Here is a 27,424-nt window from a genome sequence, read left to right as displayed (position 1 = left end):
AGGCCAGTGTACATGTAGATCATGGTAGAAATTTGAACTGTTCGTATTTTGTAAATGTAGGTACAACGAGCTCTGTTTGAGTTCATATCAATCACGCTTTTAATAACAAGTGGGCGAATGCAGGTTGATGGCATCATTCACATTATCTTCAAGGATAAAGGCGACGATATATAGCTGGAAAACAATCTGCAGCATGCATCCAATAGAAAAAAAGAGATGGACAAAGAAAAGGTGGACTGTTTTCAAATTGACCGGCAATGATTACTGACTTTTGACAAGAGACTTGCATTAGCCGTGGTTCGTCTGCCTACACCACAGATAGACCTGGCAGTTGCTAGATATAAAACATTTGGTGGTAATTAAAATGTGAGCATAGCCCGGAGGAATTGTAACGAGTTTACAAAAACCAAGGTTGACTCTCTAAAACTGGAATTTCTTTCTTTGAGGACACAGATGCAGCTTTATCTAACTAAATGTTTTCAACTTTCCTCTGCATCTCAGACTGATTACAGCACATCAGCAACTGAACACAGAAACCGTGTCACTGTTGATTACACATGTTGCTCATTCACTCGTACATTCTTGACCAGTCCAGCTTCCAGCTTTGAGCTGGACTACCCACCACGTCTCCTGTGCCATCAGAAGACTTAAAGTTCCTCCCCCTCAGCTGGGACTTTGCCTGTTGTAATAATAAAAACATTTTAAAGATCCCCTCGCTGATTTTCTCTCATGTTTCAGTGCGTCAGAGATGACATCTCAGTGAAAATGTATATCTGTCTGTGTTTGGCTTTGCATCATCTCCTAATCTCCTGGCTGCATCCATCCTCATATCAAGCAGGTTTTAAAGTCATTAACTTGTTAATCAGACGTTCCCTGCTGTCCGCATTATTGGGAGAAGATAATTGGATCAGATGCTCCTGCTGAGTATTCCTAAGAGGTAAAAGTGGGAATTATGGCCTTCGCTATGAATCATCAAACAATCTGCGTCTTCAGTAAACTAGCTTTCAGCATGTGCAGACGTAAAGCAGCGTAGGAAGTCTTTGGTCTCCTTTCAAACTTTTCTGTGGTGCTCCAGAGTCACCTGCCCTGTTCTCCGCACTGCTTCCTCCTTTCTCATGTCTCACGAATCCTCTTCCTCTCCACAGGAGCCCGGTTGCAGTGAGCCACGGCTGCTACTGTTTGGCCCTGCTGAGGTCCGTGCCAGCTGCAGCCTACATTGTTCTGGTAACTGTCCTGCGCTATCATCTCTTTATATGGAGCGTCTTTTCCCCCAAATTGCTGTACGAGTCCATGCACCTCCTGCTGACTGCAGGAGTCTGCCTCATCTTCATCACGATGGAGCAAAGCCACAGCTCAAGTAAGTCTTAGAGAGCAAAAAGACTGACCTCCACCAGCCTCTCAGACTAAGACTTTTACCCACATCTGTTCACATTGTGCGGGTTGGTGTTTCGGGAAGAGTCGATCTAAATGTAAATGTAAATCTAAAAAGTCTATTTAAATACTACATTTTTTTTCCTTGAAGAAAATGTTTTGGAATGAATGAAAGTGCGATGATGTTAAAATTTCTAGAGAAGAATGAATTTCTTTAACTCAGGGCCAAGCGTGCAGTGAACTGCAGCACATCCGAAGTGATTGGATAAACCTTCACGTTACAAAGGGCTTTGTGTGTTTCTTCTCTTTAAAGCAGTGTTTTTGTTCTGAAAACAGCTGTTTACGTCGCGCAACCATGTTCGTCTGAAGTTGGGCCGAGAAACACTGGAGTTCACCAAACTGAGCGTGTCTCATGATGTAGTCGGAGAGCGCAGGTGTAAATGGTAAAGATCAATGGTGACAGTGGTGATCGTAACACATTCGCTCTTCCTGCTGTGGTGGATCAAAGGGGTCTGCTATACTGCTAACAGTACGAACTTCACCAGGAGTTCGTATCGCCTTGGTCGGAAAGGTAAAACCAAACTAACACAAGTGGGAGCGAGATGTCAAACAATGAAGCCTGTGTGTGCCCACACAGGCTTCTTAGAGAAGGGTCTAATCAGGCAGCATTAGTGAAAATACATGTGTGGGTGAATCATGGGGGTGCAGAGTGGGAGTTTTCAACACGCTGCAGCCATTTCTTTTAAGTATTTATTTAATGTGCATCGCAAACCATTTTGTAAAATATTCTTTTTTTTTTCTTTGAACCATTTTCACACAAGAGTTTAACCCTCCAGCTGCTGGTGACATTTTTGGAATTTTGACACAAAGCTGCTTTAAATAAACTAAGCTACAGTTTGCCTCAATGAGGAGTTGCATTGCACACGGTATCAGTGTAAGGTAGACGCTGAGGCACCAGCTGCCACGTAACGTTCAGTTTCCACCCAAAGTCACAGAGCAGGAATCGATGATATCGTGAGATCAGTGGAAAAGACAAATTTCTCTTTTCTTTTTAGTTTTTTGTCTACTTTATGAATTACACTCAAAATATGACGCAGTTTTAAATCCTGTGGAGAAAAAAAAAACTGCAGCTGCAATTAAAATGACACCAATGTTTAATTCTTTTCATCTCTTACTGTACCACCCCCCACTTTACAAGCCAACACTTTTATTTAGATGTGTGGGTGGGCTCAAACCTCTTTGACTTGTGCTCAGTGTGTTTAAAATCATGTTGGTCACCCCAAAGTAAAAGTACTCCAGAAGCTGGCTTTGATCCAAAGCAGAAAGAGTTCCCTGTGAAACGGACTGCACATGTCGATGTAAGATTCCAAACTATAGGGAGTGGAAATACTGTGTATGGACGCGCTGAACGTCAGCTCGTCACCTAACGCGAAATTCATTGATTACCCATCAGTCACTGCATCTCGTTTGAGTTCCAACTGAAACAGAAGCAAAGGCCGAGCTTGCAAAACTGTTTAGATATGCAGTAACTGTTCTTTTTGTTGATGTGAACTAAGTGGTTAAGTTACCAAAAAATAATTTAAAAAAGCTGTTAGTTACATTAAACTAATTTGTCGCTGCTGACTGTACAGCGGCTGAGTGATTGTACGCATTTCTGCTTTGAAAGTAAAGTCTGAAAATGAAGATATACAAGCAGCAGTGACACCAAAGACAGGCGTCTGTGTGTTCTACGTGTTATTTTTTCAGATTAGCTTGTGGATAGAAACTCTCCTCTCTTCCAGCATGCAGAACTACGGGTCTTTTGTTGCTGCATTACAGGGCACCAAGTGGAAAGTAAGAATTAATTCTAGCCTAGTCTAATTTTGCCTGTGTCTGGGCATCGGTGATGGCAGTGAACAGTTGCGACCACTTCAAAGAACCTTGTTGATCATTACCTGCCAGCTCCGACATTATCACCCTTTGATACTTGAGAAAAAATAAAGCCACGGGGTGAAACATTGAGCGTTAAAGCCACAGTGCGCAACTTTTCTCCTATGGGCAGAATTCCCACCCCAACGCTTGTCAGTCACCTTGATGAGCTGTCTGCCTTGAAACCGAGTCTTGCCCGGAGCTAAGATCACTGACATCCGCCACAGGCAGCGAGGAAGCAGGTGCCGCACTGGGGAAGGGATGTTCTGTGTGTTTTTTTGAATAGATTCTGTCTGCAAAGACACGCTTCTCCCTGTCGTAGCTGTGACTCGCCTGGAAAGGGAGCTCACCGTCCAATGCATTTACAAAATGGGATTTAAAAGTCCCAAACGCCATTGGAAAGTCAGACAAACACAATGATTTGCATTTCCAGGCAGAGGGTTAGTGGCAGACACACACTGCATGTGGATCACTGCAGGTTAGCTGCTTTCCATTAGAGGCTGGACCCATTTAGCTTAGAGGGAACCAGATTCAAAGCTCAACTGACCCTTTTTTAAACTGGCTGAACACTATTGTCAAGTGCCTTTTCCTCTCTTTAGCTGAACAGGGAGTCTCAGTCAGACTTCAAACAAAGTCTGATATGAATAGTTTATGAGCCTGATAATAATCTACATCACTCGTGAGGATTAGTCTGTCAGTGTTCAGTATGCTTCACATCTCTGTGCTAGTCCACAGCCTCTGTGTTGTCTTTACAAACTGAGCTGTTATAGCAGGCAGATGGCACCAGGAGGGACGTTGGTTGTGGAAGTTTCTCCTGTGATTGTTACTCTTTAAGGTGTTTTAGAATGATCAGAAATGAACAGCAGCACGCTCAGATGAAGATTGATTTTCTGTTCTGAGAGATCAAAAGAACTATTATACCTGTTGAGGGCTGCTAAGTTAGTTTCTAAAGTGCTGAAGATGAATTCTGCTCAATAAAGTTGCATCCATCCACATCTCATCAGTCCTCTTCCTCTTAATGAAAAATAGATGGCACCACTTTATAGTTCTGACCAGTTCTGTCGAGACACCGTGTTTGAGTCTAGTTGAGCTTTTTGGGGGTTTCTAAAAGAGGTTTTTACTTAAAGAGGTAAAAAGCGTGACTTGTTTAGCATCACAGAGTGAGCGTATTTAGATGAACAAACGTTAAAATCTGTCAGTCAGGTGACAGTTTTTTCAAAACATCACAGATCACTTCCAAGCATGAGGACTGGTGACCTGTACCTGTTTCTGAGCTCACAGAGGAGGGATAAATGTTGATAATGGCATTGTAAAGGCAGCCTTTTCTTTTCTTTTTTCCCCCACTCCAAACCCTCGCGGATAGTCTGTGAGACACGTCTGCATCGGTGCAAGAAGGAGCCTCAAAGCTCCTCTGACAAATCTGACGGGGCAACACTCTGCGTGTCAAATCGCTCCTCTGTATCTAAATATCCAGCAGCCCGTGAAATGGATCAGAATAATTGTTTTGTTCACATGGTTGAAAGCTTTGTGTTAGACATCACATCAACAGTGCTCTGTGTGTCGAATGTTGTCCTGACTGTATTCCTGTGTAAGTATCAGCAACGGCCCTCTTAGGGATTTCCTTTGTTTCGTGTGCAACTTTTGGAAAGAAGAACACAAAGAGCTCAGCTTTGTGCTTCCTGTTGAACTCAGACTTGATGTTTTAATGTAGTTTATAGTAACTATGCAGCTAGTTCTGTTTGTGTGTTCTGGTGTTTTTGCTTCTCTGTTTCTGATCCTTTGGTCGACTTGGGTATTGACGTTTTTACCTGCTTTAATTTTCTTACTGAGGTTGATAGTTTGTCTTTGTTTTAAAGCTCTTTAGCAAATGTGAAATGAACAAACTGAAAATAAATGTTGATTTTCAAGCCCTTTATCACTTGTACATATTTTTTCTGTTCTTGATAATTGAAATAAATGATACTGTACATCCTAACTCTGGTTTCTGTCTGAATTTAATCAGCTGTGAAAACATTCACGGCCTGATTTTGGCCAAACTTTCACATCTTTTTAAGCAGACATTTTAATAAGAGTCTGTGCGTATCCCACTTGAGTTATTAGTGATTAGCCGCCCATTAAATTGTCTTTCAGCTTCATACAGCCTGGGCGGAGGCCATCCAAGCCTGCTCCCGAAGGATGGGTGGCATACTGTATTATTCACTCTTTACTGGAGTTTCTGCTGTCAAAGTTTCCCACTTGCTTTGTAAAACTGGACAGATAAACCATCTGTGCACCTAGTGTATCTTTACATGCAGTATAGTAGTAGGAGGATGACAATTTAGTAATCATCCTTCTATCTGCCATCCACCCACAAAATAATTATTTCATGCCTTCAGGAGCTGGACTTCAGTGGCACCATTGAAGGAACCACACATTCCACGCTTCGCTAGCTTCTGAGTAGGAGTCTCACTTAAAAATCTCCAAAGTGATGACGCACCGAAGATGTGCTATTGTCCTGAAATGTAAAGCATACAAAGCTGTTTGTGATGGTGCGTGTTTAGTTCATAAAATGTTAAACAGACTTTTGCCGGCATCCGTATGGGTGGTTTTATTTCACCCATAAATTCATATATTTTAAATTATCTTCATATCTGCTACATAACGTTTCTTTTGTTTTCCAGCACGACAGATGTTGCCTGAGGTTACTGTCACGAATCGATTTGTGCCCTCATAAACACACTCTCTCATCTTCCAATCTCTTCTATATATGTTCAGTCTTCTCTACGTTCTGGGTCACTGCTTCAATCTCTTCCCCTGCCATGTCCCCCACGACTCATCCTGGTGCTTCTTTTTTTTTTTTTTTTCTTTTTTTTTTTTAAAGCGGGCTAAAACAAATAAGTCATCTCTCCGGGAGGCTCTGAGCTCTCCTCTATGACTGGCTGGTCTAACTGGCTCCTTTTGTCACCACGCTGCAGCCAGGTGCCACCAAACAGACATGCTTCACTCTTCACAGGTCAGTCTGGGTAAAACCCTACCTCCTGATAGGGTTCTGGCACCGACTCATCCCAAATACATACACGCTTCTATGAGCGAAGAAGCTGCCACTCTCTCATGAATATGCTGGGGTTGAGATGCTCAAACAGATTTTCCCTCACAATGACAGCTTCCTTGGAGCCAGAGGACTGTGTCGTTGTCTTGATGCAGGCTTTTTGTGACTGAGTGTATGTTCTGGTACCAGGTACAAGTCACCCAGGGTTGTGAGCTACCTCAGCTGCTGTGAGGGCTGCATGCTTGTACCCACATAAGCCCTGCAGCCATCAAGGGGATGTTCTTTGATATTTGGGACACTGAGCTCCACAGCACTGAGTCTGGTGCTCCCACTCGTCTCGTCAGGGCTCTCCACCTCAAGCTCTTTAGTGAAAAAAGAGTTTCTATCCAGGCTTCGTGCTTTGAAAGTAGAATGAAGACATTTTTGTAAAAAAAACTTTTAAAAAACAAGAAATTATAATTTCTGCTCTTTTCTGTTTTGTTGCTTTAAAGGTAAAAGCTTTCATTCTTCTGTCCTGTCACATTTGGAGGAGCTGATGTGAGCCATAAAAGCTGTCCTGCTCATATTTCAGTTGGTTCCACAGCAGAGCTTTCACCGTATTATCCATCACATCCCCACTGAATTGTAAATCTGCCTCAGAGCACCACTGCTTTAGAATACAAATCATTTTAAGAATTGTCAGGATTGGGGAATGAAATAATCTGTGTCACATCAGTTTGAATCTGTTGCGATCAGTATGTTTAACCTCAGCAATTAATCAAATACAGTTTGTGACAGAGATCGCTGAATATGCAAACCCACTGAGATATATCACATCACCGTGCCATTCTCCCTCATTGTCTTTTTCGGATTTCACTGTTCATTCTTTTTGTTTAATAACCCTAAACCTTTTCTCCTTTTTCTCTGTTCTCATCATCATCATCATCATTTTAAAAAATGCAACACGCAGCTGTTTTCAGTTTTTAAATAGACCTGCTACTCAAAACCTGCCCGACACAACTGAAGGGCGATGAGTTTAGCAAATACTGTGGCTGATTTTAGGATTAAGTGGAGGAACAACAGGAAATGGTACAGTCCACTACAACAGAAAGAAAAGGTTTTTCTTTTTTTTCTTTTTTTAATGGTTAGAATACTTTGGTCTCCAGAGGTTTGTGGTTTACTCAGTGACCGCAAGGTGCCCAGGTCCTGTGGCTACAAAACAAGCCCAAATCATCATTTGGGCCCATTTGGTTTTCTCCAAACGTGCTGCTGTGTATTATAACCTCTACTTTGGTCTCGTCTGGCCAACGGATGTTGTTCAAGAAGTCTTGTGGTTTGTTCAGATTAATTTTGCAAATCCAAAGAGGGCTGCCAAGAACTAGTTAAAAGGTCACTTCACCCAGATTAAAATTGAACTATCATGTTCATTGAACTGGTGAACCAAGTTCAGTCCCAAAATGAATTTGTTCACTTTCATTTCTGACTTTTTATGACCTCCTCTGAATTCTCCTCTTAATATGGAACACAATGTTATGAAGTGCTTCAAAGTCCTGGGACATGGCACCCAAGGCCAACTGAGCAGCTGTATGCACGTCTCTGCATCTATCTATTGCCCTAATGACAATCAAGATACTCAAAATCACTCTGATTCAAGAAAAAAAAAGGTTTTAGTGGTTATCCTGCTTTATTTGATCATTTTCACACACCGATAAAAGCATATTAGCTAGCAGAGGCCCAGTGACAAATGCTTCAGTGTCACAATTAAAATCGCACTAACATTAGGTAACTTCAACGGTAAGTGTGAAAATGTGCGACTTCAAAACATCCAGGTACAACAACATGTCATATACTGTACCTAACAGAAACTAAATGTGTGACAAAATGTGGAGTTGGAGCGCCACTTCAGATAAACTCATTCAGTTCTAAATTCATGGAAATATGAATGCTACTAATGAACATTTTAAAAAGTTTTCTGCAACAATGGCCTCTCTAAGATTACTACTGAGGTCTTTCCTCCGTGGCATTGTGTTAACACACGCCTAAATGCTCCAGACAAGCAAACTGCCAAAACACTTCATGAGGATCAGCAAATCGAGTGCATTTCATCAGCAGCACCTGGCTGTTACCTACCCTCTTAATTACCATGGAAGCAGTAAGGATGGATTTAGTTTTATATACTTCTTCTGCAAGCATGCATGGTTGTTTGTCTCATTTGTCTGTGTGGCCCTGTGATGGACTGGCGACCTGTCCACAGTGTACCCTGCCTCTCGTCCAATGACAGCAAAGATAGGCTCCAGCCCCCGCGACCCTGAGTTGGATTGAGCGGGTATAGAAAATAGATGGTCCCCTTTGGCTGCACTCTGCAGTTTCCCGCCCCTGTTTTAATTACACCTTAGACATTACTACTTATCAAACACACTCACACACACACACATTAGGTCTTGGGGGGTGGTTACACTGAGTGGCATCTGGTGGGCGGGGCTCTTTGGGTATGTAGGCTGCCCAGAGGGCCGCGCTCCCAGTTCTACAAGTTTGGCTGCCCCTCAATTTTAATTGCTCACTATTAGAAAATATTGAAGAGCCAGAAGGGTGAGGGGAGGGGTCTTCTTCCCACACCCCTGCTTCCTGGTTGCTGCTCGGGGCGGGAGGGGCCAGGAGGATTAATTAATTGTTCTGCTGGTTCGGGGTCTGTGGTGGCTGGGGGGCTGCTGGCCCCCTGGTGTGCCGCTGCACTACACCCCAGCGGAGTCGAGGGAGGGAGGATGTGTGGATGTATGGGACGTGAAAGTGTGTGTGGTGATGATTGGGCCTGGATCTGGGACTTGCTGTCGCCTGGCCTGCCTGTGCTTCTCCCGATGGGGGGGCGGCGTTGCCTCTCCCCGCTGCTCGCGACTTCACCCACCTGTGGGCACGTCCTGACTCCCAGGGCACTTGGCCAGGGGCACTTGGCCAGGGGCGCTGGGGCAGGCGCTGACCCACTGTGTGGCTGTCTGGGGCGCTTGGCCCTCCTGGGTATTGGGTGGGGCCTCTGCCGGGGGGTTTGGTGGCGCTCGGGCTTCCAGGGCCCGGGTCCAGTGCACGGCCCATGTCTGGGCGGCTGGGGCCTGGCGGGGTCGGTGGGCTGTTGCCCCTGGCTCCCGGAGGGCCTCTGCCCTATGCTTATGGGGCCTCTGTCCGGGGGCTTCCTCTGCAGTCTTCTGGGTGGATGCGTGGTTGTCCCTGCGGTGGGCTTCCTGGGTTCTGTGCTCCGTGGGGGCTGCTGGTGGCCTGGGTCTTGTGGCCCTCTGCCTGCTTCTGATTGCTGGGGGGGGTGCTGTGGATTGTGGCCCTGTACACTTATACACTCATAACTAACCACGGTTACCATGTAGGTCCTGTGCCATGGGTGTTGCATGTTCTCACACACACACACACATTCATTAGTCCAGTAGCATGCTCGCTAAGCAGTTGATGTATTATCATGTCGTCTCAGGTCATCTATATTCACAGCTGTGTTGTATGCGATTACCGCTTCTTGTGCTTGTTTTTGTTTGTTTGTGTGTTTGTTTTTTCTCTGCTTGTCTGCTTTCAGGTGCTCCTGGTGGCGCTAAGGCTGGATTCCCCTCAGAGGCCATGGATTGTTGTCTGTTTTGTTTTTTACAGGTGTAGCAGCTGGTTGTCTGGTTTTTGTTTCTATTTTTGTTCTGTTTCCTCTTCTTTCCTCTTCTTCTTTCCTTGTCCCCCGGTCCGGTTCAGTTCTATTACATGTCATATATTGTAAACAGAAATAAATAAATGGGCATCAAGGGGAGCTTTACATTTATAAAACTTCCCTTGGCAAAGCAAATCTGTTTGGCATCAAAGGTATTCCGACTACAATTCTGCTGCCATAATGCTGAACAGGACAAGGGAAAAAAAAAAGAAAAAAAAAATGGATGGATGGATGCTTCTTCTGCATTTCAGCTTAATTTTTGTCAAACAGATAATTACAAGGTGTAACATGTCAGGTGTTGTTAATGTGAGGTTTCACCTAATTTTAAGACCTGGTAAGGAAAATTAATCTAGTATTATTATTATTATCATTATTATTCTCTTATATGTTGAACCTTAGGCTTGAAAGAGGGTTTACATTCTTTTTCACATGACTGTTTTTCTATAAAGTACATTACGCTATTGTGTACAAAATGTGTGAAATGGGACTTTCCCATGTTGCAGTGCAATGAATCTATAAATCATCAGATGTCTGTGTCCACGCTCATGTGAAAAGGCATCAATCATCTTCTCATAAATCCGTAAAAATGTTGATGCTTCTCGGCATGTATGCTGTCGGAATGCATATCTGAAAAGCATGTTGATTTGTATGTTCTCCGTGTCACTTGTTCGTGAGGTAAGCATCTCCATTCCCAGTTATCCCAGAGGAAATACAGAACTCATTACAGGGATGGAGCAGCTGCAGAAATAACCAGGAGTTGAGCCTTTGAGTTGGAGCTTTCCCCGTGACATCGACCTTCCTCCGCAGCATTGCTCGCCTGTTTTGAGGCTCCAGGAGTTGTCTGCTAAGTGGCAGATGGCAGCAAGCCAAAGAGGTTATTGCAAGTTTGGAGTTTGCTCCCTGTGAATTGATTGACGCACAACTCGCTGCATGGCTGGAGAAGCTGCCAGGTTTTCCCTTCTCCCTTCACTCCAATTGCACCACACTTTCTCTTCCAAACTACTGAGAGGAATCCAGCTCACTAAAAGTCAGCTCAGTTGTTAAGATGCCTGGAGGGAAACACTAGCAGTGTTTGCATAAAATAAACTGCTTGTTAAGTCTTCATCACCACTTTTAATCGCTCATCAATACTATTTAATACACAAATGCATTAGATTAGACTTTGCAAGTCACAGTATGAATATTTAGATGTTTCCGAGAACACATCTCTGGCAATTTAATCCAACAACTTTATAGTCAGGAAAAACTTTGCAGGATCTCTACTGGAAAGGTTTTAACTGAGAAATGTGACACTCAGCATTTCTATTAGTAATCTCAGTATAAAGAAAGATGGATTTCTGGCTGTGATATAAAAAATCTTGCCAGTTAAAGGTGGCAAATGGCAACAGCAAGAAGAAGCATTCATGAAATATTAATTCAGTGAGCTGCAGGTGGACGACAGTGATGTCCAGGTCATGATAAAAGGGTTGGTAATCCATCCATGACCCTCATCAACCTCATATTGAGAGACGAGCCATGCAAAAGAAACATTTGTACATTTATGAAACGGATCCATCTTGGTTAAAAAAAAATAGATGTGTTATAGATTGTATCTCGCAAGAATATCAGCAGCAGACGAAGATGATGCGCTTTGGTTAAAAGCTCTTGCATGAAGTCTTAAGTGGACCTTGAGTTGGCTTTGGCCAAACTATTAGTTAGTTAGTTAATAGAATATTAGGTAATGCCAATTTTTAAGACTTGGTTTGGGGCTGTTAGGGCCATTAAAAAAAAGACTAGATTTATCATATTCCTCTTCAAATTTCTTGAAATGAGAACTGCTCTTGTGAAATTTTGTTGATATGAATAAGGAACGTAGGTTAGCACTGAGGAGGCTGAGGTGTGTTTTCAAAAGAAGCCAACCAGGGCTGGAGATGCTGGTGGAAAAAAATAAAGATGAACTAACAGGAAACGTATGTTAAAAATTTTGTTTTTGTTAATACAGTAATTCAAATAAGGCTTTTGCAGGATTATAATCTATAGGAAATGTTTTATAGATATTTAAAATAGCCCTTGTACCCATAGAAAAGGGAAACAGAGGCTGCCTGTGGAGAGGCAGACTACACTGTGGTGTTCCCTGGGGTGCTACCACTACTCACTCATGTGTTACACAGCAATCCTCACATCGCATGTTGAAGTCTATATTGGAGTCCCAGTGCCATTACTCTCATGTAACAATGTGAAGGGACCTCAGCACAAGTGCTTATCCTCCCCACAATCCAGCACTCCACTCCTGAAAGAACCAACCCAACCTGAATAAAAACAACAACACAAGCAGTAACATAACCAATGAACCAAAATATAAGTAATCTGGTTGCATTAACCAAATATTCAAATTACTAAAGAAAAAAGTTAGCAATAAACAAAACATTTCAACAGAGAAGCACAACTAAATAGAAGGCAAAAGCAACACTAAACTCTGCAAACAAAGTGAACATGAACAAAGGCAAACCAGAACAGTAGCTGAAGAAAACAGCAGCTGGCCTAGCAGGGAACCACCACGGAGGAGGCCTAAGGTCAGGTTCCAAGAGCTTTCAATGTCAAAACCAGGAGGTCACAGCAGGAGCAGGACAGGGAGTGAGATAGAAGGAGGAGAGTAGTTCAAGCAGGGCTTTATACTAGCTGCCTTTCATTAGGGGCAGAGGCTGACCAGGGCTGTGTTCAAGAGCCCTACTACACCAGCATGGGAAAAGAACCATCTGCATGACAACAGAGCAAACTTCATGTGCTGTTGTTGACAGTTGGAAATGATTAAAACTTGATTCCCTGAAAGAAAAGTGGATTTTGAGTGCAGGGAAATCTAACCCAAATCATTTCTTTTTTAGATTTTAATATATATTTTTTTTAATTTTGCATTATCAAATGTTTGTATTCAGTTAAAGAGTCATTATGCTGATTAACAAGTTAATGTTTATTTTCTACTGAAATAGATTTGCATGCTTTACTGTTGGAAAAATCTCATCGTACTGTATGTTGTATTTTGCTGCGGCATTTCCTTTTATCTTCCGTCTTTAATGTAAGTTTCTGTCTCTTTAAGACCCAGCCTGCTCTTATTGTTCAAAAATGAAAAAGTGCATTCTTTGTCGGAGATGTGGCGCAACAGTCACCAGTTAAGCCTTTTGGAAATGTGTTACATGGGGATGTAGCTCAATAACTGAAGACGGCTTTTCATCTAGAGACTATTAACACCTAAACATTATAACATTCTGAACAAAAAGGAGAACCGTCCTTCAGTGTGTGCTTAAGAAGGTTCTTGCGAAGTTTATAAAGTTATTTAGTTAAATAACTTGAAAAAAGATTATATATATGAATATATCTAGTGCAACTCTTAATAAATAATTCCAATAAGTAAATCAGGCTGTCAAAGCACGAGCATGCCACTCTTATTGGCAACAAAGGAGTATTCGAGAAAATTTGAAGTCTAAAAGTTAGTGGAATATATTCATCGGAAATGTTCTGAGCTGCATCTGTGTTTATTCCACTTGTGGCACCCGTGTACATATAAAACGACCTTGGTTGCCTAAAAGCGGCTGAAAACCTGGCAAAGACGAGGAAGGAGAGAAAAGATCAAGTTTTTGTTTGATTTTTTTTCCTATGAAACTGAGTGTTGACTCCCCACATACAAGAAAGTGCAAAATCACAAGCTACCTCTTATTTCTTCATTTATTGCCAGAAAAACGAGAAAAAAAGTGTGATTCAGTGGTTTATTAAAATGTTAACATTAATTTAAATACTGTATATAAAGCTATAACAGAGTTTGCAAAATTCCAATGAGCTTTAAAGTCAATGTTTGGTCTGAGCTCCTTTGTTCTTCGACATAGCCTTTCACAGTCATTTCTTTAAGCAGTCTTCAGGAATAGTTCTCCAGGCTTCTTGAAGGACATCCCAAAGCTCTTCTTTGGATGTTGACTGCCTTTTGTTCCATTTCCCTATCACGATGATCCCACACTGCTTGGATAATGCTGAGGCTCTGGGGACGCCAGTCCACAACTCATAGCATTCGGTTGTATGTTTTCTTTTATTTCTTTTTTATCCAGGTTTACTTTGAATGCATTGGAAGTGTGTTTGAAATCATAGTAATGCTGAAAAATGAAGCCGTTGCCATTCAGATGTTTTCCCAATGACATTGGATGTTGGGCCAAAATCTGACTTTACTTTTCCATGTCACTAATTCCAGCAAACTTTAACACCACCAGCTGAAATGCTGTGCCAAACCATGATAGAACCTTCACTGTGTTTTAAAGATAACTGTAGACACTTATTGATGTACCTATTGCCTGATCTCGTCTATTGGCGACAATTTGAACCAAAAGACTTGTTGCCACTGATTTTCAGTCCACTTCTTCTGTCATTTGGCATGGCTCAGCCTTTTCTCCCTGTTTCCCTTCCTTAATAATGGCTTCTTGACAGCCACCCTTCCATGGAGACCATTCCTGATGAGGCTTCAGTGAACAGTAGATGGGTCAACTGAAGGTACAGATGCATCTCTCAGGTCCTGTATCAGGTCTTTGATGGATTTTTTTTCCTATTTCTTAAGGACATCACTTTGAAGATAGTTTTTTAGGTCCTCCACTTCTTCTTTTGTCCTCTACTCATCCAGTTTCCTCAGTCTTTTTATGAACACACTGCACACCACGCTGATGATAAGTTTTCAGCTAATACCTCTTCGGTAATCACCTTGTTGCTGCAAAAATAATATTTCTTGTCTGTCAAACTGTGTTATCTTTGGCATTCTTCATAGATGTAACTAAAGAAATGGGAACAAATTACATGTTGCTATGACAACCTGCGAGTAACAAAGTGACTTACAGTTGAATTTGGTTCTTTGCTAAGTTGTCTGTTATGTGTACACACAACATTGGCTCATCCCTTGAGTTTGGTACCTTTTTTATACCAAAGTTATTCATCATGTTACGTGGCTCGACAAAGAAATATATTCCTCTGAAAATGATCAGATACAAGGACTTGACTGCAAATTGATTAAAAAAAAAAAAAGAAACCAGTGTGCAAAGAAAAAACATGATAAAACCCAAAAAATCTGGAGAGCTCTACTTGTGAACTTTATGGTTTTAATATTTTAAACCTGAAAGAATTGCAGTATCTTTCATTGCAACTGTCTCTATCATAATACAAATACCATTTGCTTTGATGTTTTGCTGCTGAGTGAGATTGTACAATTTAAAGTCAGGCTTTGAGTATTCTTTTTTGGGTCACTGTTTTGATATAGTGACTAAAAGTTTGGGAGAGCACAGCAAGCTTTAACTCCATTAAGCTTTTTGACACCAACCACGTCGTTTTGAAGCATACAGGATCAGCATAATAAGTAAATGTAGATGTTCCTTAATTAGCTGAATGTGAAGCGTAAATTGCTTCTGATGATTCCAGGACATCGAGGTACAAGCTTTTAATTCATCATTATTTGTAAATTACATGAATACACAGCTAACAGTTTTGGAGCCATTTTAGATTATCTGCAATGAAAGTGAATAATCAGAAATTTCCAATTAAAGATAAGAAAGAAAGAAAAAATAAGAATGAAACTTTTAAGTAACTGCCACACTTGAGTTAGGAGCCCACACAGGTAATGAGCTGCGTTTTTGTCAGAAATGGTTCAGTGTTGGCTTTTAAAAGCCACTGGAGCTTTTCCAGACACAACTTTCCCTGGCACCAGCACACAGCAAATGGGTTATGTTTCTAATGAAAGGCTTTTAGGGGGTATTGATTTTTTTCTTCCATAAGTATGGCTGGCAGTTTTGTCCTTGACATACAATCAGAGAAGTATGCAGATGAGAGAAAAAAAATGTAGCAGAAGAGATGTCAACCCCTTGTGCCAGTGTTTTTCTCTATTTGACTCTTTTTTTTTTCCTGTGACCACCTGCAATAAGTTAAGACATGCTGTAATGAGCAAGCTGTCTGACAACTCTCAGGTGTAACGAGAGACTTTTGGTCTGATTTCCTGGCCTCAAGGCTCAGGCTCATCCCGCCTGCGCGCTTCCATCCATGTACGTCATTCTTCCATATATCTGCAGAGTAATCACTTGTGCATAAAGCCTCTCTTATATTCCTCAAAGTGAGGGACGGCGAGATGCAAGTCAGCATTTTTCACTTTGTCTGACCAGAGCTAGAGGCTGTCATTACACTAATGCAGAACCGCTATCTAACAAAGGATCAGCCACCAGATAAATAAACCCCTCATGTCCACAGACAACACAGATCTTACCATAATGGACTGCCCTACATTACAACCTAACATGCGTTGCCTTTTTTCAGGTGTGCAATTATTCATCAGCATATATCTCAAGCAGCAGGTTTCTTTAATCTAGTACAAAGGATATCATGAACCATCCTCAATGACACAGTTAATATATTAACATTAATGGAGGCACTGACTTACACATACACATTGTCAATGACATTTAAAAGCTGGTTTGGCATTTCAGTAGTGATTAAAAGAAGCCAACATGTAAAAATTGAACGCATGACATTTTCAATCATCGTCTAGCTCTGCTTGATGTCTGTGCTCAATGGAGATTTTGTTTTTTTAAGGAAGACCGTAAAAACGGGTGCGTTAACAGCAAGGTCTCTGAGTCAAAACCCACGAAGATGTGCCAATAAGGAAAGCATGATAACCCCATTTTCCTAATGTAGCAACCCAATGGTCACCAGTAGAAGACACTGGCTGTGTTGATCCCACAGTGGGGATCTGACTGTGAATTTCTGAAAATGGCATCCAAGCTCAGTGCTCACCCGACTCTGATTTCAGGTCAGATTTGTACTGTAATCTTCACACCTTCTTTACAAGTGGACAGGTAAGTGACAGTTGTCAACAAACACAGAGATGACCGAGATACATGTTCATAACAGGCAGCTAGTTTTAAACTGCTCCAGCACAGTGTGAATCATCCTGGGCGAAAAGGAGTCTGGTAAAACCTATTTTAGTTTGACCTGAAATTTGACAAATGTAACAGAAATTGGGAGATGTTAATGTTTTGTTTTGCCTGTTAAGGGCAGTTTTTACAAGCTGTGATGCCAATCTGTGACCATATTTTTAATCATATTTAAACCAAACTTTGTGTTTTTATCATTAGATTTATCATGTAATTTTTATCCAACCCCAATCAACCACAACTGATAGCAAAGGTGAGAAGTGAAAAGTTCTTGAACAAAACTTGGTTCTCTGGTGTGACAGTATGCTATCCACCTCTCCTTCCTCCGTGTGTTTTTGAACCCATTATCATTGTATAATACTGCTTTTGTGATATTTTTAATATACTATAATAGAAAAAGTAGGTATGTTACAACCTGCAAAGGAAAGCATAGGGGTGTAACCTTTTCAGAGCCTTCAAACGATAGTTGTCAATTTAACAGTTTTCAAGCCATTTCTATGAAGCAGTTATGATTTGAGATGTGTAACAATGAAGTTATTACAAATTCTGGAGCGAGACTACATAGAGTAGATCCACTAAAACCACACGTATAGCAAGAGAAGTTACATATAGGTAGTATATACAAAATTATTAACATTAGCTTCTCTTGCTGGGAGGGATAAGCAATGAGTTAGCTAACGTAGCTCCAGGCATACATTAGCCTAATATATGTCAATGGACTTAGCTAGCTAGGAAACTTGCTGCTAACTAGCAAAGTTTCTTCTACTTTCAGGTCAAACTAAAGGAATTTCGCTTTTGCTCAGGTAGTTTTTCTAAAAAAAAAGTTGTGATACTAATTGTGAATAAAAGTTGCATTTGGTCTCTTCAGTTCACAAACAATGACAGTATTGGTCAAACTGGACACAAGGCACCACAGCGGTCAACACACCCCTATTTTTTTGTTTGTTTGTTCGCTTACATAGCTGTTGTTGGCAGCAAATTTGAATGAATGGACAAAATCTATTTCTTTGCCAACATTTCTAAACCTTTTATTCTTAGTGGCAAACATGACTGAAATAATCCAACACAGAGCCCTGAGTTGAAATAGACTTTTACCCAACATATAGTTAATCTTTATAGAGTGCAATGGAATGGAGATACTCTTATAAGGTACAACTAATAATAATTTGAGCACACAGTAACACAGTAGTTACTTGAGTACTTTGCTACTTCACACCAGTGAAATTTAAGTCCTGGCACCAAGAAATCTTCCATTAAGTTTACTTTTTTTTTTTACTTAATAAATATGTTTTATCAGATCAAATCTGCTAAATAATTCCCAGATGTTCTCAGCACAAAATATGGTTTAAAATGACAAACGTAATAAAGTGTTAACCTTCACTGGGAATGAAGGTAGAAACAGGAATTTATCTTCATTTTGTGATGATGTTGATGTAGAGGTCAACTTCCAAGTGGAAAGTATATGGTAGCATTGCTGTTGTTGACATACGGTCTTGTGCATTCTGGAAAATATAAAGCTCTCAATCAGCTGGAGGGTGGGAATGGAAAATATCTTTAGTTCAACAGCTCCTATATGGCAAACAAGCCAGAACTGTGGGTGCAGGGATTAAAGACAGCCATCATAGTAACCTCAGAACAGAGCTTCATTCAGAGATCCAGAGCTTCTTGGGTTGATTAATGCTACACTTTCAGCCTCCAAAAGATCTCATTCAGAGGCCTTTCAGCAAAACCAAAAGATGACCGATCGTTTCTTCTAAGTAAGTCACATCCATAATAAAAATATGCCATTGAACCAGCTGTGGTTCATTTTGGGGTGTTTATCTTTATGAAACTTGTGTCGAAATTAAATCAATTCAAATGTATCAATTATAAAAGACCTACAAAAAAACCCTAAACATATCAGGGCCAGATATTTCATTCAGCTGCTGGATGTCTGTGTTCTCTGTCCTTTACAAAGCACAGACATCATTAGCTTTACTCGCATCTTTCTTTGCATGATACTCTGAAACTTTCAGGACATCAGCTGCCCCGACACCTTTTTTTTTCTTCTTTTTTTTTTATCTTTGGTGAGTTGCTCAGATGATCTTAGGTGAGAGCAATATTTTTCCAAGCAGGAAACTTATGATAGAAGGCAAGAGCATGATTTATCATCCTCTAGCTTCAGCACACAGAGCCCAACAAGAGCAGAGTTGGTGGAACGCGTCATCACACAGTTCTGAGGAGGATAAAAGGAGGGTTATCACATTCATCTGTAAGGGGACCTCTTAAAGTTCATTTGTCACAAAGTGCCCCTAGAAAAACATTTAGCCACAGATGCTCATTTGAAGGCCTTCATCTGATGAAAAAGGAACTACTTCAGTTTAATTAGCCACAGAGCAGTGTTTTCTTAAGGTACACAGCCAAGCCATTATTGGTCTCTTCTGTCTGTTCTGTCAGTAAAGTGAAATTAGTAATATTGATGCAGAAAGGCTTTTCATGGTCAGCGGAGGACCCATGCTGAGAGCTGATGTGGTTATTTGTGTGTGGTGCAGTTAATCAATCATTTCGAGTCAAATCAAACGGCCCTTTATGGGAAGCAGGTCTGCACGGCTCGAACTGAAACTGGAAAACATCTGTGCATTAAGGAACCCATAGAATGCCTCCAAGCTTTAAAATCCATGTCGTTGTTGTTAATCATCGCCATGATCTGTGGTGTAGGTCCGACAAAACTAAACTTTAGAAAATACATTTCTAAAGACGTTTCCCCACATGATGATGGATTAGGGTTGGTAGCCTGTCTAGGAAAAAAGATAAAATAGTATAAATAATTAAACAACAACTCAGAACATTGCTTGAACGTTTAGAGCGGAAGTTTTGGGCTGAACGAGCCGTAACAGAGAACCCTAAACTGTCAGCAGCCTCATGACTTCAGATTTGGTTAAATACACGTTTTATTCACAAATAAAAACGTTGACAGCACACATTCAAAAACACAAACTCTGATCTCTGTTATAGTAGCAAGCTGTTGCGTTTATGGGCCTTGATGTGTCTGCGCTGTCGGGGCCTAAAGGCTGTCACTCATATCTGTTTATCTACCTCAGTCTGCCTGGTGATGTACGATGTGCGCTATCAGACAGATGTGAGAGAACATCAGAATGAGAGGAAGTCAGGTGAATGAAAATCCACCGCGGCTGTCCTCCTGTGTGACTTACTGCTTTTTGCGTTGGGGGTGTTGGAGGAAGAAAAGAAAAAAAGGTGGGGTGGGGGTGGGTTAAGCACAAAGTCACTGATTGTCACAGCAGAGTAGCGCTCCCGGGGCTGCTCCACAGCGGCTATGTGTTGCATGCCTCGACGGGGAAGATATCTTCGTATGCAGGCGGCAGTTCACTGGGGATCGGGTAAGAGAAAGGGAAGCAGTGATTGAGCTCCGGGTCAGTAGGCGAGTATCCCGGCAGCTCAATGGACGGGTGTCCCCCGCTCTGCACTTCGGCACCTGTCTCGTCAAACACTGTAAAAACCCCCAAATTGATGTAAGACACCGGCTGGAAACTCGCTGAGGAGCAGTCCCGCTCCTCCCTGAAGATGATGGCCCCGGCGCTCTGCCTCTGACACTGTCTGCTCCTAGAAAACTGCGCTGCCTTGTACCTTTTGATTATCACCAGGTTGATGAGCCCAAGGAGGCACTCCAAAGTGCTGAGAACAGTTGAGATGACCAGACTCCTCTGGTAATCCCTCAGCTGCTCGCAGGCAGGGTTCACAATCACAGAGTGGAAGCAGTAATGGGAAAATTTCCTCTCCACCAGAGAAGCCGTGTCTCCGTCCACGACCGCGCCGGAGAAGGCTGTGAGGACTCCCAACAAGAAAACCACAACACCGAGGAGAAAGAAATTCCTGCAGCCGGGTTTCTCCATGCAGCAGAGCAACGCGGAGCCCAGGAGGACCTGCCCGATTCCCACAAGTAGCCCGGAGTAGAAAGCCCCGGCTGCGGCGCCGAGGTGGAACTGCACCTTCACCGTGGATCCCAGCGAGACGCATCTTAATCCAACGACAACTTCGCTCAGGGCGCACACGAAGAGGAGGGTGCTGGAGAAGACGGTGCACAGTCCTTTCCCACTCAACTTCATTATATTCCACCTCTGCCGCTCTCGATCCCTCTCCCCCCTTCTTCATCCTCCTTCGTCCTCTCCTCCGTCTCCTCTGGAAACACTCTCACGTTGGGACATCATCTGCCGGTGACTCCCCCGGTTCAGAGCGGGCGATCCTCGCTGCTGCGGCGTCTCTCTCGCATCCCAGCCGCTTTACAAGAATCTATAAATAATTAAGAGCTCGTTCCTCTCAGCAGTTATCGATAATCCACGCACAACCAATCATCACTGTATCCCATATCACCTCAACACCCATCAGATAGTTGAGTCACTCTCCGGAGCAAAAGTTTTTTTTTTACACAGTTTTTCTCCTCCTGTGGAGAAAGTCTCATCTGCAGTCGGCCAAGTCTCCGGATTGAATGCTGTTAGGTGTTTTTCGTGGCGGGGAGGGAGGCGGCTTCACGGATTTCTGAAGTGACCAATAATCAAAGAGCTACGGGCCTCCAAACACTCATACAGAGATTTTAATGTGACCCTGGTGCCACGTTGTGACTTAATAGCGACGTGGTGACAAACTGAGAGGTGGACTTTTGTGAAGACAACACTTACCAGCAGGACAAAGAACCATTTCCCTTTCTTTACGCGCCCTGAAATCCCTCAGCCTTGCAGTAAAATCGGTCTGTTAGCAGACACAGAGAGGCTATGAATATCATTTGTGTGAAGTTGTGAACTCTATTCTTGCAAGTAAATTGAGCTTTGGTGAAATGACGCTGTTTTTAAGCTCATTCCTACGGATGTTGTGTTTAGTATCAGATATATGAACGGCACGATGTTATCAGCCTTGCACAATTTCTCGTAATATTTGTTAGTCGGTTGGATTACCATGGAAGTTACCAGCAGAAGCATCAGCAACATCGGAGGAAGAGAAGCGGTGCTGACCGAGGAGCTGTCCGTGGTGCTGAAACATTCCGCTCAGGCCCCACGGCAGCTGACTGGACTCCTCCACATCTCCCCCTTCAGCCAACAGGCTAAAAATGAATACGAAGGAAAATTGTTCCACTGAGATTTTATTTAAAAGTAGGTTTGATAACACATTGTGTTGGTGGACCTATCTCTATCTGCTTATTGTGTTCTCTGTTCAGTACCCTAATGGCCTTGGTGGAGACAGGACTACAGGAGGGATTAATGTTTAGAGACAGTTTCAAAAACAAACGTTGAAGGACAAACCGTGTGAGTCATCCACAGTCCGTGCTGTAATGCCAAACAGAAGCTACAACCCACAGTCTAAAAGTAAATGTTTGAGTGTGAAGCCCAGTATGGTTCCTAGTAAAATACAAATAGAGCAGGGGATGAAAGGGATACTCACTAGTTTGAATATGTGAAGAAAAATATGTCAACACCTTAAACTGCTACTTTGTAAGCTTATAAACCTTCTAACATTTAGCATTTAAACACAAAGAAGATACTATGTTTGATTATAAATCAAACTGTTTGAGAACCAACATGAAAGTGTTGTTTGCATGCTTTAAAACAACTGACCCACAGAACAAGAGATAACTGAAAATCACTTAAAACGCCCAAGACTTATTTGTGAAAACAGTTCAAGGGCATGTACGACGAGTCCATGGTGGGATCTGCTGGCAGAACATTGCAGACTGTTGTTTCTGGTTCATTTTACCTGGATGGAAAAAATTAACAAATGTTTAATGATTCAATGATTCGGTTGAGAGAATTACACCACAGAAAGTCCTCCTCCATCCATTCATCACAATGAGCCACCTCATTGACTCTACAGGTCCAGCTGCCAGTAAGTCTGAATGTCACGTTAATGAGGTCATTACCACTTTGCATAGGTTTGCAGATAAGATGCTGTGATTGATGAGGGGATGATATTCTGATTGATTGGCTGTGCTGCTGTTTGGTGTTGGGGTGTCTCTGCCGGTTTGGGTCAGTCTGTTGGCAGTGCTGTGGATCTGAACACTATCAGGAGCAACGATGAGACTAACCGGACCCGTCACCTCACTGTCTTTGGCCCAGACAGACAAGGTGTCTGAAACCACAGCTCCGAGTTCTCTGCTCTGTTTGGGAGCTGTATAATGTCAACACTTTGTGTGGCGACAGATTCAAACCATTTCTCACATTTGCTGTTCCATAATGTGGGCGTTGTGAAGCCTTCTGAGACTGTAACTGTGATCTAGAGCTATTCCCATAAACGTGAGCCAGGGCATCAAAGAAAAGGGCTTTAGTTAACTCTCAGGTAACTGCTACTTAGCATGCATTTCAGTCTTAGTGTGAGCAAACTGGATTAAATTACCCGACAAATCTGATGAGGCAGAAGCTGTTAACAGCGTATGCCTTTCATCGGGCATAAGCAGAGCTCTGCTCGCCTCCATAACACGGACAATTTTCTTGTCATGGTCACAAACCTGCAAGCCATTGTTACTGAAGACGAAAGTTAATTCCCATCCTAATAGGTACGGTCACTCCTGTCACACAAGGCTGCAAGAGGTGAGAGACTGTGGCAGCATTATCTGAAAGGGCTTATGTGGAGGACATTCTTTGGGCCAGAGGTAGAAACTTTTGCTAGTATTTAGGAACAACTTGGCCTCCTCAGCAACACTCAGAAGATAGAAAACAGGTATCTAACATTGTGGTAATATCACCCTTATCCCCTTCAAGATCAGGTTTTTAATTTAAATCACTACAGGTCACAGTGTGTGTGTGTGTGTGTGTGTGTGTGTGTGTGTGTGTGTGTGTGTGTGTGTGTGTGTGTGTGCGAGTGTGTGCGAGTGTGTGCGAGTGTGTGTGAGTGTGTGTGTTTGGGGTCTATTACTTCAGCTGTGCCAAGAGTCAGCTGTGAAGGGACTGCTTTGGCATCTGAGATGCAGTTTTACAGCAGCAGTTACAGCAGCGGTGACAGGCCGGCCTGTGAAATCCTGTCCAAGGCCATAAATATTAATCAGTCTAAAGAAACCTCCACTGTTGATGACTGGAATGGGGAGGGACTCTAACAATGTTTATCCTGAAGAGGTACTGACTCCAAGACTTTAAGCGATAGAATCAGTATGACAGTAAAGACCTGTGTGACCAGGATCAGACCAGGGGGACAGGGTCCACTGTGATGAAGGAGTGCAAAGAAACAAAATGGTCAAAAGGCAAGGGGTGGCCATAATTTAAAGCTGTGCTGATCAGGGTTTTTTTTCTCTGTGTGAACAATGAACCAAAATGACAGAAACTAATTGCCTAACAGTTGCCCTCAACTCTAAAGGCGCTTTTATTTATTTTTTGCCTCTATTAGTGATAATTTGGAATTTCCAGCAGATACCTAATGCTCTCATCAACCTTATTCACAGCCACTTTAGGGTAATACTATCATTTGAAAAAAGATTCAGTTAAATTCATGCATGCACTCTGCACCAAATAGGCCTTAAATGTTAGATGAGTAACAAAGACAAGAGTAGCAGCCAGGGTGCCAGGAAGCTCTTTCTAGGCAACAAAAAATAAAGCAGCAGGAGGGGTGCTAAAAAGACATCCATTGCTTTGTCCCTCCACCTGTATCCTTGTTGGGGTACAAGCACTGTTTCTTAAAGATTGGTACATATTTGTATCTTTATGTCTGTACCAATTATGTGCCTCTACTAGCAAAAAATGTAGCTTTATTTTCTGGATTGAAGAAAAAAATTTAACAACTCCAGACCGGAGAGCCACAGCTGAGATTCAAACTTGGGATCTTGTTATTGGCAGGGGACTCTACAAACCACCCCAGCAGTGCGCAGCCCACACGGACGTCTGTTAAACTCTTGACGCCTACCTGTCAAGACTCATCTGTTTGAATACAACTTTAAGATTAATATGGGCACGTAGTCAGTGATGTTTTGCATCTTTGAAATGCCCACAGTATTTACCTGAAGGATCACTCTTTACCTTACAGGAAACTTTGGCAGTAGTGATTGTGATATGATTATCTGCCACTAAGGTGCTTAATCATTCACTTGCCATAATTTAAAGAACCATTATTCTTGAGAGTAACAATGTCTTGAATTTGTGCAGCTACTTTTTTTTTTTAATAAAAAAAACAAAACTTCACTGAGTATCAGAACTATAACCTCATCCGTTATTCCATGATCCAGAGTTATTTTCATCACTATTATTATTCATGTAAGGGAACACACAGCAAACAGACAAAACTTGCTCTCATTATTAAAATCAAAGCCAGTTACATTCTGAACTTTCCTGCTGGTCATCGACTCCACCAAAACAGACTTCATTTTTCAACTTTATGTCTTTAATTAGGTTCCGTGGAGCAACTTTGAAGTCAAAGAACTTGTCGAAAAAAACATATTTTTCAAAGAGGATGGGTAAAGGCAACAGAAGACCAAGTTAGGTTGAGACACACTTCAAGGCAGGTTTAAGGAAAGCAGATTTACGTAAAAACAACAGCTCATGCTGGAGCAATTTGTCTCAGTTTATTTTGTTATGCTTTAAAAAAGAAGTAAATTGCAAATCATCCTTCAGTGGCTGACTGGCTGCTCTGGAAACAACAGATACATAAACTTGATTTATACTTAAAGTATATTCCAATTTCAGTTCCATCACTGTCATTATTCTGCCACAACTTTTTTTTATTTTCTTTCAATTTGATGTTCTTACAGTTTTGAGAGGTTTTTCCTCTTTCATTCCAGAGCGGTGCTGGGATGGTGATGATGGTAATGATGATGATCAGACCATTACGAAGGCTCATTAGTACGAAGGAAGAGGTGTAAATAATGGGGAACATGATGATGATGGGTATGTGTGAGGTCAACAGAGTTCAGGAGGGTTTCTTTGCCTTGGGGTCACGTTTAAGGCATATCAAAGATGCAAGTAAACTAATGATCAACACTCATGGACTCTAAAGGTCCTGGCATTAGACAGCGGCTGTTCTTCATTGACTCTTCTCACAGGAGAGGAGTCTCAACCACAGCCAAAGAAAAATAAACCTAAAGCTGAACATTTTTTCATATTACAGGGTTTGTATTTTTGTATTGCCACTTAGAATGTTACTTTGTGGATGAAATGCAGCTACAGGTAATATATGCTTTTTTATTTTATTTCGAGTTCATGTATTAACAGAGAAATAAAGTGCAGGGGAATAAACAGGGTGAATAAAACCACCTGTAAACATGCAGAATGATGCCCTCTGGTGCCAGACTTTGTGCTCCTTCTGATCACCCGTTGAGCTACAGCCTCTCCTACAGGAAACTTAAAAATATGACTTGCTCATTTGATCTTTTATCGCAGAACATCTGTGATACGACACTCGAGGTCTGCCTTTGTTTAATAAGTTCCTTCAAATGAGATTAAAGCTCCCCTCCAATCAAAAATGGGTCTCACTATCGGTCTCCTCACTTTCTCTCCAGCTGGGGAAGTATTTGAACCCTGGGCAATCACTGGTGTGGTGATTAGCACTATTGCCTCACAGTGAGAGGGTTCCAGGTTCAAATCCCAACTGGGGCCTTTCTGTGTGGAGTTTGCATGTTCTCCCTGTGTATGTGTGGGTTCTCTCCAGGTACTCCAACTTCCTCCCACCATCCAAAAGCATGCATTTTAGGTTATTTGGTCACTCTAAATTGTCCCCAGCAGTGAGTGTGAGTGTGTGGCCCTGTGATGGACTGGCGACCTGTTCAGAGTGTACCCTGCCTCTCGCCAATGAGAGCTGGGATAGGCTCCAGCCTATTTATATTTTCAAGCCAAACTGCTCGAAAAGCCATTCACTTAAAACATGTTTGATTTTCTTGTGGGGCTAATTGGTGCACTAGTAAAAGGCTGAGTCATCTCATTATCATTCTATTTAGATGATGTGTAGCAACAGTGATAATCTAATTAATTAATGCATGTTGTGACAAATACCACCCTCTGGCATATGTCTACACATATTCCTGGGGTGCTGAATGAATTGTTGTTTCTGCAGTACATTTTTATTATCAAATCAATCATTTACAGTGTCTCTTCTTTTATGCGTTGACATCCCGCTCCTCCCTGAAGATGATGGCCCCGCCGATCTCCCTTTGACACTGTCTGCTCCTAGAAAACTGCGCCACCTTGTACCTTTTGATTATCACCAGGTTGATGAGCCCAAGGAGGCACTCCAAAGTGCTGAGAACAGTTGAGATGACCAGACTCCGCTGGTAATCCCTCAGCTGCTCGCAGGCAGGGTTCACGATCACAGAGTGGAAGCAGTCATGGGAGAATTTCCACTCCATCATACATTCCAACAGAATTCCTTATTTGTTATACAAATCTGGAACTCTAGTTGCTCTGCATCCTGTGTGTTTGCTTGGTCTTAACAAAGTAGAACCCCAGTTCCCAAAAAAGCTGAGAGGGCTGTGTGCAATATATATAAAGAAGAACAATGTTTCTCTCACAAAGGGACATAGAAAACATGAAATGTTGAAAGTGAGACATTTTAACTATTTAACTG

The 27,424-nt window shown here is 42.0% G+C and overlaps 2 protein-coding genes across 4 annotated transcripts in view; one reads left to right on the top strand and one right to left on the bottom strand.

Moving 5' to 3' along the window:
* The window catches only part of pigg (phosphatidylinositol glycan anchor biosynthesis class G (EMM blood group)), a 154,951-nt gene that overhangs the window by 64,646 nt on the left and 62,881 nt on the right, over nt 1-27,424 (top strand). For 2 of the 3 annotated variants that reach the window (XM_072396189.1, XM_072396188.1), the window contains one exon: nt 1,146-5,239. In XM_072396189.1, the coding sequence (XP_072252290.1) occupies nt 1,146-1,368 (223 nt within the window). In that variant the 3' untranslated portion in view covers nt 1,369-5,239. Of the gene's footprint in view, nt 1-1,145; nt 5,240-27,424 lie in introns of those variants that run through there. The other variant, XR_011917826.1, reaches the window with a different exon arrangement.
* Nucleotides 20,094-21,365, bottom strand: LOC140318685 (transmembrane protein 271). The gene has a single exon (XM_072396491.1). The coding sequence runs from the start codon at nt 21,001-21,003 to the stop codon at nt 20,212-20,214; it is 792 nt and encodes a 263-aa protein (XP_072252592.1). The 5' UTR covers nt 21,004-21,365; the 3' UTR covers nt 20,094-20,211.

This window comes from Leuresthes tenuis, unplaced genomic scaffold, assembly GCF_036924035.1.
Source record: "Leuresthes tenuis unplaced genomic scaffold, fLeuTen1.0.hap1 SCAF_11, whole genome shotgun sequence".
Classification (NCBI taxonomy): domain Eukaryota; kingdom Metazoa; phylum Chordata; class Actinopteri; order Atheriniformes; family Atherinopsidae; genus Leuresthes; species Leuresthes tenuis.
This window is presented reverse-complemented; position numbering and strand designations above follow the sequence as displayed.

Bases quoted from the DNA above. Each gene is read 5' to 3' on its own strand.
- LOC140318685 (XM_072396491.1), bottom strand. From the start codon at position 21,003: ATGAAGTTGAGTGGGAAAGGACTGTGCACCGTCTTCTCCAGCACCCTC.